Source organism: Mercenaria mercenaria, chromosome 17 (genome assembly GCF_021730395.1).
Source record: "Mercenaria mercenaria strain notata chromosome 17, MADL_Memer_1, whole genome shotgun sequence".
Classification (NCBI taxonomy): Eukaryota; Metazoa; Mollusca; class Bivalvia; order Venerida; family Veneridae; genus Mercenaria; species Mercenaria mercenaria.
In genome coordinates, this window is record NC_069377.1 from 16,041,542 (window position 1) to 16,054,512 (window position 12,971).

At 35.9% G+C, this 12,971-nt stretch overlaps 2 protein-coding genes across 10 annotated transcripts in view; one reads left to right on the forward strand and one right to left on the reverse strand.

Annotated features, from left to right (window-relative positions):
• Nucleotides 1-3,402, forward strand: part of LOC128550327 (kinesin-like protein KIF9) — a 52,761-nt gene extending 49,359 nt beyond the window's left edge. For 4 of the 6 annotated variants that reach the window (XM_053529168.1, XM_053529170.1, XM_053529171.1 and 1 more), the window contains one exon: nt 1,625-3,402. In XM_053529168.1, coding sequence (XP_053385143.1) covers nt 1,625-1,908 — 284 coding nt within the window. In that variant the 3' untranslated portion in view covers nt 1,909-3,402. The remainder of the gene's footprint in view (nt 1-1,624) is intronic. The other 2 variants (XM_053529172.1, XM_053529174.1) reach the window with 2 other exon arrangements.
• A 6,906-nt stretch (nt 3,403-10,308) lies between these two features.
• Nucleotides 10,309-12,971, reverse strand: part of LOC128550331 (cleavage and polyadenylation specificity factor subunit 6-like) — a 33,408-nt gene continuing 30,745 nt past the window's right edge. For all 4 annotated transcript variants that reach the window (XM_053529186.1, XM_053529187.1, XM_053529188.1 and 1 more), the window contains one exon: nt 10,309-10,989. The gene's annotated coding sequence lies outside the window, so the exon portion shown is untranslated. The remainder of the gene's footprint in view (nt 10,990-12,971) is intronic.

Sequence of the window (12,971 nt, forward strand, 5' to 3'; positions counted from 1 at the left end):
AACTTAGATTTTTTTGTTAAAATTTTTGATAAAGTCAGATATCTCTGTTACTATTAAAGCTTTTGACTTTAAACTCAAAATAGTTATTTACTATCAAAATCTACACCAGGAGACACAATTCACATAACTCTGATTTTTGACAGAATTATGCCCCTTTTTAACTTTTTGGTTAAAGTTTTTGATAAAGTCAAATATCTCCGTAAATACTATCAAAGCTTTTGACTTGAAACTTAAAATACTTGTTTACCATCAAAGTCTACACCAGGAGAAACAATCCCCATAACTCTGATTTGAATTTTGACAGAATTATGTCCCTTTTTAACTTAGATTTTTTTGTTAAAATTTTTGATAAAGTCAATTATCTGTTACTATTAAAGTTTTTGACTTGAAACTCAAAATAGTTATTTACTATCAAAGTCTACACCAGCAGACACAATTCCCATAACTCTGATTTGAATTTTGACAGAGTTATGTCCCTTTTTAACTTGGATTTTTTTTACTGGCAAAGCTCTAATTCAGATTCAAGCACTGAGAAAAGTCGAGCACGCTGTCTTACAGACAGCTCTTGTTCATCTGAGCTATCCATGACCTGAAAGCCACAGAGTAGTCTGCCCTTGGTATACTATGCAGATACTGATACACTGCGCTACCAAGGGCGCTTCTGGAATTGTAGCGACAATCAGCCAGCATTTTTTTCAGCAAAGGAAAGAAAAAAAACTCAGGGACTTAGCTTGGGGATGCATTGTCATTATAAATAAACCAGTTTGTGGGCGACATTCAGCATCGTGTTTTCTAACTGATTTTAGAAGCTTGTCCCAGTAAAACTTTCCAGAAAGATATCTGCTGTGTAAACTAGGTATTTGCAAAACAACTTAGGCCTTTGGAATCATAAAAGGTTGTGAAATGAACATGTTTGCAACTGAATCACCATTTAAACAGTTTGAAATTCTTGCAGTCTGCAGAAAACAATGCATCCATGTGTAGGACCGAATTTCCTTCCTTCCTGGAGCTTCCATGCTTATAATAAAATAACACCAGTGTATACGAGTGTGGTTTGTTAAAACGCTTGTAACTCGGCTATAACAAAACCAATTGTGCATTTTTCAGTGAACGTAGCTATTGAAACATCCCCCGCCCACCCTACAAAGAAATCCATGAAAAAAATCATGTTTGTCCCTGTAATTGTTTCTGTGGAAACGTGTTAGTCTAAAAAAATTCTGAACTCCCCTGTATAATTGACTTTTCTAAATCAGTATTTCACATTCAGCTTTTTATCAACATTTGTATAACTACCCAAGACAAAGCATAAAATGTACAAAATGAAATGTAAAATGCCTGCAACATTGACTTTCTGTCATCAAAATTTGTTGCCACATAGTATGTGTAAAATTTATTTCCTTTATATAGTGTTCTATTTCAGAATGTCATAAGAGGTATTTAGATAATATACCTTAATATTTCTCCTTCTTCAGCTTTTAATAATTTCTCTTAATATATTGATCTACTAGTCGGTATTCTTGATGGTTATTTATATGATACAGCAGTGCTCCAAGATCAGGCATAAAGCGAATACCATAAAACGTTTACATAATATTTATATGTTTCATCTTTCACTCTGTTTCAGAGGAAGGTATTGACATGTCAAAGTTTCTACTGAGGAACTCGTCCTTTAACACGTTGCAGAATGAAGCTGTTCAGTATGAGGACGAATTAGACACTCCTCGCAGAGTTACAGCCCTTAAGGAAAAAGAACGAGAAAAGAAATTTATGAGCAAAGCTCAAGTTGAGAGAGATCGTGTACATAGAATACGCAAAGCACGGCAGTCGGCGGAAGTTATTCAAAGGTCATGGCGACGATATTTAGCAAAGAAAAAGTTCTACATGAAAAAAATGAATTTGACAAAGTGATGTAGAATTACTGCTGGTCAGAACTGATATTATTTATTATTTGATTGGATTAGTGAACATGTAATAGATCAGCAAAACAAGATTACTACAAATGAAATATGTGCTCATCTAATATAACTATTAAAAACCATCATTTCTGCAAACATTTCCGATATCATTTATGTATCAAAATTTCAGTTTTATATACAGTTACGCATTTCAATATAAAAAAGTAACATCATTTTTGAGCTGCCAAAACAGGTCATGCATTTATCAGTTTCTGCCTTCTAATATTTTTGTTGCTTGTGGAATCATTCTAATCCCATTTGGTTCCTTTTGTCATTCTGAGGAGACTTACTTATTCACAGTCGTCATCCATGTGTCTACTGTTTAGTTTTACATTCTTGAAGGAACTAAAAATACTTTGCACAAACATTATACAAAGCGAAAATTTCATTCCTGTTGGTTATCAAAGGTCAAGGTTGTACACAGATCAGATATGCTATACCCTTTAACGGTTGCCGCAAATATTTGTCAGAAAATGATGTAAAAGTAATGTTGGTCTAACGTCTAGTCATACTGTGAGATAAAACGGCAATGTTTTCAAGTTTTAACCCTGTAAACAATTTTTTAATAAATAGGCACAAGGGTTTCCTGTAATAAGAAGACATGCAGTATGTAACTTCCAATCACCTCAGTACAAGGTCTGACAATTAGGTCAAACAGCTTAATTGTATCAGTTCATTTCAAATAGATTTCTTTGTTCTATACACAACAATTTACCCTTCTGTATAAATGAAGCAGGTATGGAGATGCATGTGTTTGTACAGTTCCCTGCAAGTAAGTGTGGGAAGCAGTTTATACAGGAATAATCAGTACAAAACTAGCCGGATGCTGGATCAATCATTAATTGTGGGCAGAATTGATGCAAACAATGCATTTTAAATTTTGGACATTGAAATAACTCTGATATGCATAACACTCTAGTTTAAATGTTATTGATAATCATTTCATATGTACATCAATGATGTCAGCCAACAGACCTTATTGAGGAATGTTAGTAGGTCTGAATTAGTGGATGAAGAAAGTTATTGTTGATGATAATGCCATGAATCATTCATGTACAATTCATTGATGCCGTGATTAATCAGCACTTCCCCTGTAGTTGTTGAATTAATCATTCAACAGAACATTATGTAGTAAGTCTGTGGATGATATTTTATATGTAGGTTAAAACCATTGACAGTATAAAAGAAATCTTGCCAGCCTTGATCTCACCATACCTTGTTATTGTGGCTTTACAAGCATTGTATACATTGTTTATAGATGCATGTTGGCAAGGTACATACATGTATTATAATCCTGCATATATACTACTTCATATAAGTATTATAATAACGTCAATGTAATGTTGATGCATTTATAAATTGTGACATATTTTGAAATATTACTGTGATATTAAGAGATCTAGCAAAATCTAGCCGTTTTTCTGTTGAATAAAAACATGAACTTCCTTACGTTTGTTTTTCTTTCAAATCCTGAATGAAGTTGGAGATAGCCCCTCAAACCTATTTTTGACCCCATCCCATTTTCTAAGGATGTTGGCCTGAATATAACATACCAACCAACAAGCAAGTGAAATGAACCAGTCTGGTCGAGTGAAATATCAAAAAGAACAAGTGCACTGTGTGTGAACTTCACATTCTTTATAACAATCCCTGTACTGTTTTATGACTCTTGAGTCAAATACTTCTGGAGATACGTGACACAAACTTGTATTTATATACGATTGTAAATGCTAATTTCTTCAAAGTGAAGGTCACTATAGGGGGCCAGGACTCACCATGGGGGTTTAAAATTAGTTTATCATCCTACAGGGTTTAAAGAAATACGGTATATATATAATGGTTGTCATTGATGCAGTCCCCTCTGCCAGAATTTGGATCACTTAGTCTACCACCAAGTGACCTCAGTTAGCAGAAGGCATACCTTGGTCTCTAAAAGGGCAACATATATAGTTTGGTCACAATATCTCATTCCCAATTTTCTTAACCGAAGTTGATGATGTTCAACAAGGTCCTAACTCAACTCACCTGAAACCGACACCGACCTTGAATACATTCACGACGTACTAGATTTCGAGAAGTTACTGTATAAAAGGTTTTTCTATTTTAGCTCCAGTAGCTCTTGGTATCATTCAAGCTCAATTATTTGAATAAATTTGCGAGGACCTTACAATGAAGCTACAGAAATTTTTTTGACAATTATCCATCTGGTAGTTCAAGAGAAGTTGTTAAAGGTTTTTCAATTTACACCTCTGGTGGCCCCTTATACAAGTCCATCAAAATCATTTGAACCAACCTGAGAGGCCCTTACAACCTGCCACAGACAAAGTTTGGTAAAAATCCATCAAGCTCATAAGAAACCGTTTAAAGGGTTTTTCCATTTTCAGCTCTGGTGGTCCCTAGTCAGTCAAATTGATTCATCTGTTCATGAATGAATCTTACAAGGACGCTACTTGCCAATTTTGGTGATGATCCATCAAGCATTTCATGTCATTTAAATGTTTTTCTATTTTCATGCTTGTTTTTTTTTGAGGCCTTAAAATCAGTCGAGTGGGACTATTTGAACAGAACCGAGAAGGAAGTCACAAGGGTGCTACATACCAAGTTTTGTGACAATCCATCTAGAGCTTGTCGGGAAGAAATTGTTTAAAGCTTTTCCATTTTTAGCTTTGGCAGCCCTACATTCAGTTGAATGGAACCATTTGAAAAACAAGAGGACCATGATGGTCCTGAATCGCTCACCTCTTCCCACATGACCCAGTTTTGAGTATGACATCGTTTTTTCTATTATTTGACATAGTGACCCAGTTTTTGAGCTCATGTGACCCAGTTTTGAACTTGACCTAGATATTATCAAGATAAAAATTCTGACCAATTTTCATGAAGATCCATTGAAAAATATGGTCTCTAGAGAGGTCACAAGGTTTTTCTATTATTTGACCTATTGACCTAGTTTTCGAAGGTACGTGACCCTGTTTTGAACTTTATCTAGATATCATCAAGGTGAAAATTCAGATCAATTTTCATGAAGATCCATTGAAAAATATGGCCTCTAGAGAGGTCAAAAGATTTTAATAATTTTAGACCTACTGACCTAGTTTTTGACCGCAGTTGACCCAGTTTCAAATTTGACATAGATATCATCAAGATGAACATTCAGACCAACTTTCATACAGATCCCATGAAAAGTATGGCCTCTAGAGAGGTCACAATGTTTTTTTATTATTTGACCTACTGACCTAGTTTTGTAAGGTATGTGACCCAGTTTCAAACTTGACCTAGATATCATCAAGGTGAACATTCTGGCCATTTTTTATGGAGATCCATTCACAAGTATGGCCTCTAGAGAGGTGACAAGGTTTTTCTATTTTTAGACCTACTGACCTAGTTTTTGACCGCACATGACCCTGTTTCAAACTTGACCTAGATATCATAAAGATAAACATTCAGACCAACTTTCATACAGTTCCCATGAAAATTATGGCCTCTAGAGAGGTCACAAGGTTTTTCTATTATTTGACCTACTGACCTAGTTTTTGAAGGCATGTGACCCACTTTCAAACTTGACCTAGATATCATCAAGAAGAACATTCTGATCAATTTTCATGAAGATCTCATGAAATATATGGCCTCTAGAGAGGTCACAAGGTTTTTCTATTTTTAGAACTACTGACCTAGTTTTTGACCGCACGTGACCCAGTTTCGAACTTGACCTAGATATCATCAAGATGAACATTCAGACCAACTTTCATACAGATCCCATGAAAAATATGGCCTTTAGAGAGGTCACAAGGTTTTTCTATTATTTGACCTACTGACCTAGTTTTAGATGGCATGTGACCCAGTTTCAAACTTGACCTAGATATCATCAAGGTGAATGTTCTGACCAATTTTCATGAAGATATTGTAAAATATATGGCCTCTAGAGAGGTCACAAGGTTTTTCTATTTTTAGACCTACTGACCTAGTTTTTGACGGCACGTGACCCAGTTTCGAACTTGACCTAGATATCATCAAGATGAACATTCTGACCAATTTTCGTGAAGATCTTGTGAAATATATGGCCTCTAGAGAGGTCACAAGGTTTTTCTATTTTTAGACCTACTGACCTAGTTTTTGACGGTACGTGACCCAATTTCGAACTTGACCTAGATATCATCAAGATGAACATTCTGACCAACTTTCATAAAGTTCCCATGAAAAATGTGACCTCTAGAGTGGTCACAATCAAAAGTTTACGGACGGAGGACGGACACTGCGCGATCACAAAAGCTCACCTTGTCACTTTGTGACAGGTGAGCTAAAAATAGAAGAGGCCTTTATACGGATGCTACAGATCAAGATTGGCGATTAAAATTTCAAGACCTATTTGTGTATTACAATATGCAAACTCTCGTCTATGACTTGTCCTTTAAAGGTTTCTCCAGCATTAGCTCTGGTGGTCCCTTAAATCAGTTATGCAGAACCGCAAGAATTATTCTGAGACAGAACCTTACAAGCATGCTACAGACCCAACTTGGTAATGATCCATCAAGCAGTTCATGAGAAGTCGTTAAAATATGAAACGCCAGAGACATCCTGATCACAATAGCTCACGCCATTTTGGTTCAGGTGAGCTACAAATAGTAGCGCTCGTGAGGCAATCATGGCTACTTCCAAGTTTTTTAAATACTCCAAACCGTGTCTTAGTTACAATTGCCAACACACAATACTACCTTAAACGATAAACAAAATATCATGAAAGTGCAAAGGGCCATAACTCCTGTGCCACTGAAGCAATCCCACTGAAATTTACAGGGTCAAATTTTCATACTGAAGTAAACATAATTATGTATTAAGTTTAACTGAAATATCACAAACTAGAGCTGCTTTTGAGAAAAGCATATCTCTCCCACAACTGCCTAATCATCTGAATTGTAAAACAAGAGCTCCGCCAAGCGGGGCAATATACGCACGAAGGGTTACATCAGAGGATGGGAGCAAAATTTAAAGAACTTGACTATTGAAGACCAAAGGACAGGAACAACAAAGGTAAGAAATTCCAAAAAAAAATCTGAATCCACAAAAAAAATCCTTACCAGGTACAGGTATGTCAAAATACACCTTAAAATTGGAGGTACCATCCATGTACCAAAGAAAAGTTTCAAAATAAGCTATTTATAGTAACATAAAAGAGAAGTAATTCAATTTTTTTTTATTGTAAGTGAACAAAAAAGGGATCTGCCAAATAAAAACAAGAGGGCCATGAAGGCCCTGTATCGCTCACCTGACCTATTGACCTAAAGATCAACAAGATTAACATTCTGACCAAGTTTCATTAAGATATGGACATAAATGTGGCCTCTAGAGCGTTAACAAGCCCAGATTTTATTGTGACCTACAGATCAACAAGATTAACATTCTGACCAAGTTTCATTAAGATATGGTCATAAATGTGGCCTCTACAGTGTTAACTAGCTTTTCCTTTGATTTGACTTGGTGACCTAGTTTTTGACCCCACATTACCCAAATTTGAACCTGCCCTAAAGATCAACAAGATTAACATTCTGACTAAGATTCATGAAGATATAGTCATAAATGTTGCCTCTAGAGTGTTAACATGCCCAGATTTGATTGTGACCTACAAATCATCAAGATTAACATTCTGACCAAGTTTCATTAAGATATGGTCATAAATGTGGCCTCTACAGTGTTAACTAGCTTTTCCTTTGATTTAACCTGGTGACCTTGCTTTTGACACTACATGAACAAGATTCAAACTGGACCTTGAGATCATCAAGATCAACATTCTGACCAAGTTTCATTAAGATATGGTCATAAATGTGGCCTCTAGTGTTAACAAGCCTTTCCTTTGATTTGACCTGGTGACCTAGTTTTTGACCCAAGATGACCCAATATCGAACTCGTCCAAGGTTTTATTGAGGGTAACATTCTGACCAAGTTTCATTAAGATTAGGCCAAAATTGTAATGTCTAGAGTGTTAACAAGCTTTTCCTTTGATTTGACCTGGTGACCTAGTTTTTGACCCCAGATAACCCAATATCAAACTCATCCAAGATTTTATTGAGGGCAACATTCTGACCAAGTTTCATTAAGATTGGGCCAAAATTTTGACCTCTAGTGTTAACAAGCTTTCCTTTGATTTGACCTGGTGACCTAGTTTTTGACCCCAGATGACCCAATATCAAACTCATCCAAGATATTATTGAGAGTAACATTCTGAACAAGTCTCATTAAGATTGGGCCAAAATTGTGACCTTTGGTGTTAACAGTCAAATTGTTGACGACGACGGACACAGGGCGATCACAAAAGCTCACCTTTGAGCAGTTTGTGCTCAGGTGAGCTAACAAGAGCACTGCAATGCAGAGCAATATACACAAAGCAAAGTAATATATGAGATTTGACCCCTAAGTGTGACCCTGACCTTGAAGTGAGTCATCCGAAACATGCGCTCTGCACGTCGTTTCGGTGTGGAGAATATTTTTGCCAAGTTTTTTTGAAATCCTTCAAGCAGTTCGAGTTACAGAGCGGACACGGAACAAACTGATATGACCTTTGACCCCCAAGTGTGACCTTGACCTTGAAGCAAGACATCCAAAACATGCACACTGCACGTCGTTTATGTGTGGTGAACATTTGTCAAGTTTCTTTAAAATTCTTCAAGGGGTTCAAGAGTTACAAAGCAGACATGAAATTGCTAACTGACAGACAGACGGACACAGGGGGTATAACATTTTACGTCCCTTCGGGCATATGAAAAGTACACTTAAAATTCATGAGTAAGTTTTCGTTCAGAAATTCAAAGGGCCACTTGGTTCAGTAAGTTTTGGTTTAGTGTTTCAGTGGTTCGGACAATGGTTTTGGTTTAGTGATTCAAAGTGGTTCAGATCAGTAATTCAAGGGCCATAATTCCGAAGTGCCTGGGCCGATTTAGCTAGTTATCGAACTTGGCCGAGGACTTATTGGCATACACATTTTGTTCAAGTTTGGTCAAGATTGGGATGAGAAATATTCGACTTAAAGATTTGTGACACACACAGACTGGAGTAAATCAATACTAGTATGTCGCTCACACCACTGTGTGGTGGAAGACACAACTATGTCTCAAGAAGGAAATACTTCTCGACACACCAAGGGCCACAGCTCTCGTGTTCCTGAAGCAACAGTGTTCTGACCGACACTTGCAGAGCTACATTTCCCTTTTCTAGTTTTATAATGATGGCTTGTGGAATATTTGATCGTTAGGCATACACAGTATCCATGTGCCAGGTGCTTTACTGGAACTTTTTAGGCCACTTGTTTTCTTGAAGTCAATATTGCTTTTACTAGAGACTAGGACTTGTAGGCTAATAGCCGACCTAGAACAGTGGACCCAATTGATATTGATTTATATATCATTGGCAACTCGTCACATATTAACTAAAGTTAGTAACAGTTTCTTAAAACCTTTGCTGCCAGATGATCACATCGGATCTCTCACATACAACCTACCATGGTCCATCTCAAGACCTCTGATGGACAAGAACTAATTGGTGTGGAAATGTTTTCATGGTGGGTTTCAAGGTACATAAAACTGTTTACATCATTATGTCGATGCTTGGCTCCATTGGTTAAGCAAAAGACCCATTATTTCTAGCATGGGTAGACATCTGGGGTTCTATTTCAGACACAGGCAAGTATCTGGGCAAGTCAAACTTCATAGAATGATGCATGTTTTCCCTACTGATATTTCTTGTTTCACTAAACTGGAAAATGCAAGTCACCCAATTTGCTGAACTCAAGTAGCAATTATGAGGTCTGGAAATAAAGCTGTTTGCAGAACATATGCACATCTCTCCCTATCATGATGGCCTGTTGGATGTAACTGGACATGTAATTTTCAGTCTCAAACATAATTATTGTGACCTTGACATTAGGACAATCAATGCTATTAAGTTTACGTCAGTAACCCAAAGCTTTCGCTGATTTTTTCTTTGACCGAGTCTAAAGGTCATAGAAACCTTGATCTTTGACCCATATATCAATAGGGATCACATCAACTACAGACAATAAAGTTATGGAGTTTGTTGTTAAAGAAACAGTTTTCTCTCATAAAAATACTTCGACTTGGACCTTTGACTTGTGATCCCTAAAACAACTGCACTACACCTACTGACCACGGACATTCTCCCTTTTAAAGTTTGAGACTCTAGGACAAATCATTCTCGAGTTACTGGTCTGAAACCACACTACAGCCAGATAAACCGTCACAAGTAAACAATTACTAAAGGGAATGCATAACTACATAATATTATATGTCCTGCACATAATAATATGTGTCAACTTTTGATGAAGATGAAGAAACAACAAGTAAAGCATAGTATCAGTTTTATTTGGGGCTTTTCTGTTGCAGAATAGTTCTAACCTATTTCCATACAAATTACTCAAAATACTTTAAAATGACATAAAATAAGGAAGTACAATATACATATCCAATCCATCCCATCCCTCCCACTCTAAAATCCTCCACAACTCCTTTAATGCTCTTACAGCCAATCTCATTTATACCTGGTGTATAAACAAAACAGGCTCGTGTCACATGCCACCCTGAAAGAGAAGAAAACACTCCAAGATGGTATATAATCCAAAAGTATGAAGACCCGAGTAATTCCATCCAATCGACTGTTGAACTTTCAGACACTAAACTTCCACCAAACATGTGCTTTGATATTTTCATATCAAAACTATTTATATTTCGTCATATGAAGCTCATTATCCTGCAAGAACTCAGAGTAATCCAGTTTTTTAAAAGGTATTTTAGTCTTTCTGGTGTTTTCCCTTCCTGTAATTGTTTCCACTTTCAATTCCATTTGAATCATGTCTCCATCTTTCTGTTCTTTTCTGAAGAAATTCCTTGTTCCCGATTATTCTTACATCCAGTTACTTGTGCAATGTCAATAAAGTTACATACACGCAATGAACACATGATTAATATGTCGTGTAGACACAGTTACACTATATACATGTACAAGGAATCACACCAGTGAGAATCTGTACCTACAAAATAGCAAGAACAGAAATGCATTGAACATGTGATCATAAATAATCTAGAATATGCCTTCCATTCCCTGCAACATGTTATTTTCTAACTGAATTTTTATTACTCAAGTTTATTTATCCTTTGGTGCAAGTATTACTAGAATATTCTAAACAGTCTTGCAGTTTATCACTCGACTAAACATAGTTGAACTGTATCAACTGACCAAAAAGCTGTAGTTTATTAACTGACAAAACACTTGCAATTTAGCTATTGACAAAACAGCTACAGTTTTATCAAACGACAAAACAGCTAGTTTATCAAATGACAAAACAGCTAGTTTATCAACGGACAAAACAGCTAGTTTATCAATTGACAAAACAGTTGCAGTTTTTATCAACTGACAAAACAGTGACAGTTTATCAACTGACAAAACATTTGCAGCTTATCAACTGATAAAACAGCTACAGTTTATCAACTGAAAAAACAGCTGGAGTCAATTAACTGACAAAACAGTTGCACTTTATCAGAAATATTTGAAATATTTATAAATTACAAAAGAAAAAACAACAGTCAAATTAATTATCAAAATGGTTAATGATTTGTAAACAGATCCTTTAAAAGTTAAACATTAATCATTTAAGAAAAACAAGAGCTGTCGGAAGGACAACAACGCTCGACTATTCAATAGCAATTGAATGAACAGAAAAGTCAGAAAAGGGGCATAATTTTGTTAAACAAGCAAAACAGGGTAATGGAACCTGTACAATGCATATCACCTGATGACAGTGGACAAGTATGTGAAGTTGCAATCCATTCCCATCAGTCAGTACTGAGATACCAGCTTACATAAAAAAACTTAACCAAAAACTGCTGAGTCGAAACAGGGGCATAGTTTTGTAAAAATAACAAGTAGGGTTATGGAACATGTGCAATGCAAGTCAGATCATGATAGTTAACAAGTGTGTGAACTTTCAATCCATTCCCATAACCGCTAATGCACGAGTGAGTCCAATAGCTCTACCTATTCTTTGAAAAGTCCAGCTAATAATTCAGATTACTAAAAGTAATACAGGGAATGGAAGGAGTTGTGTCATACAGGACCAAGGTGAAGTCCTGTCAACTGTATAAATTAATAAAGTAGATGTATCACTTTTGAACACAACTGTCCAAGAGTAGTACATAAATATACATGTATAGTATGCATACAAAAACATTATATAACCAGAAATCAAAGTTACACAACATAAATAAAACATTTCTGGCACAAATGCTACACTAATTATTATACTGCAAGACTTTTGCCCATGTAAATTAATCAGTACAACTAAACTGGTTTAATTTCTGACCAAACAAGCAAATGCAGTGAATTTATATTCCCTGCCGAATAGGTTGTTTTGTGAGGGGACTACATTTTGAAAGAGACCCTGACAAAAGTTGAATGTGCACCACTGCTCTATTGTAGTATGTTTACTTCAAGTAAGAAATTCTATTGATTGGCTACAGTAATCTATTAAATTTCATCAAGATCCATCAATCAGTTACTTTATGTGGGAATTTAAAGAATTTAGAACAATTAAAAGGCAACAACATTGCAGTTACTGAAGTGATCGTGGTGATATACAGTCAAAAAGCCTGATTTTTTTACCAAATCACTCGGTAAGCTTTTACTGGGTCAAGGGGGACAATTCTATAAGTGAGAAAAGGTCATGTGCCAATTAATTATTATATGAGGTTTAAATGCTTTTTGAATTATAAGCATTTTCAATTTCCGACGGATGGACCAACAGCTGGATGCACAACGCCAAATCTTTTTTCCTTCCACATTCGGCCGGGGATAAAAATTCAGATGAAACAAACCAGTTAGAAATTAAAGAAAATAATTCCGACATATCCTGTTTTGTTTGTTACGGATTTAACACCTATTTTTATCCTTACAAAATTTCATTTTTAAATACTAACAGTTAACGTAACCATTGAAAATAAATTCTGTACATTCTAC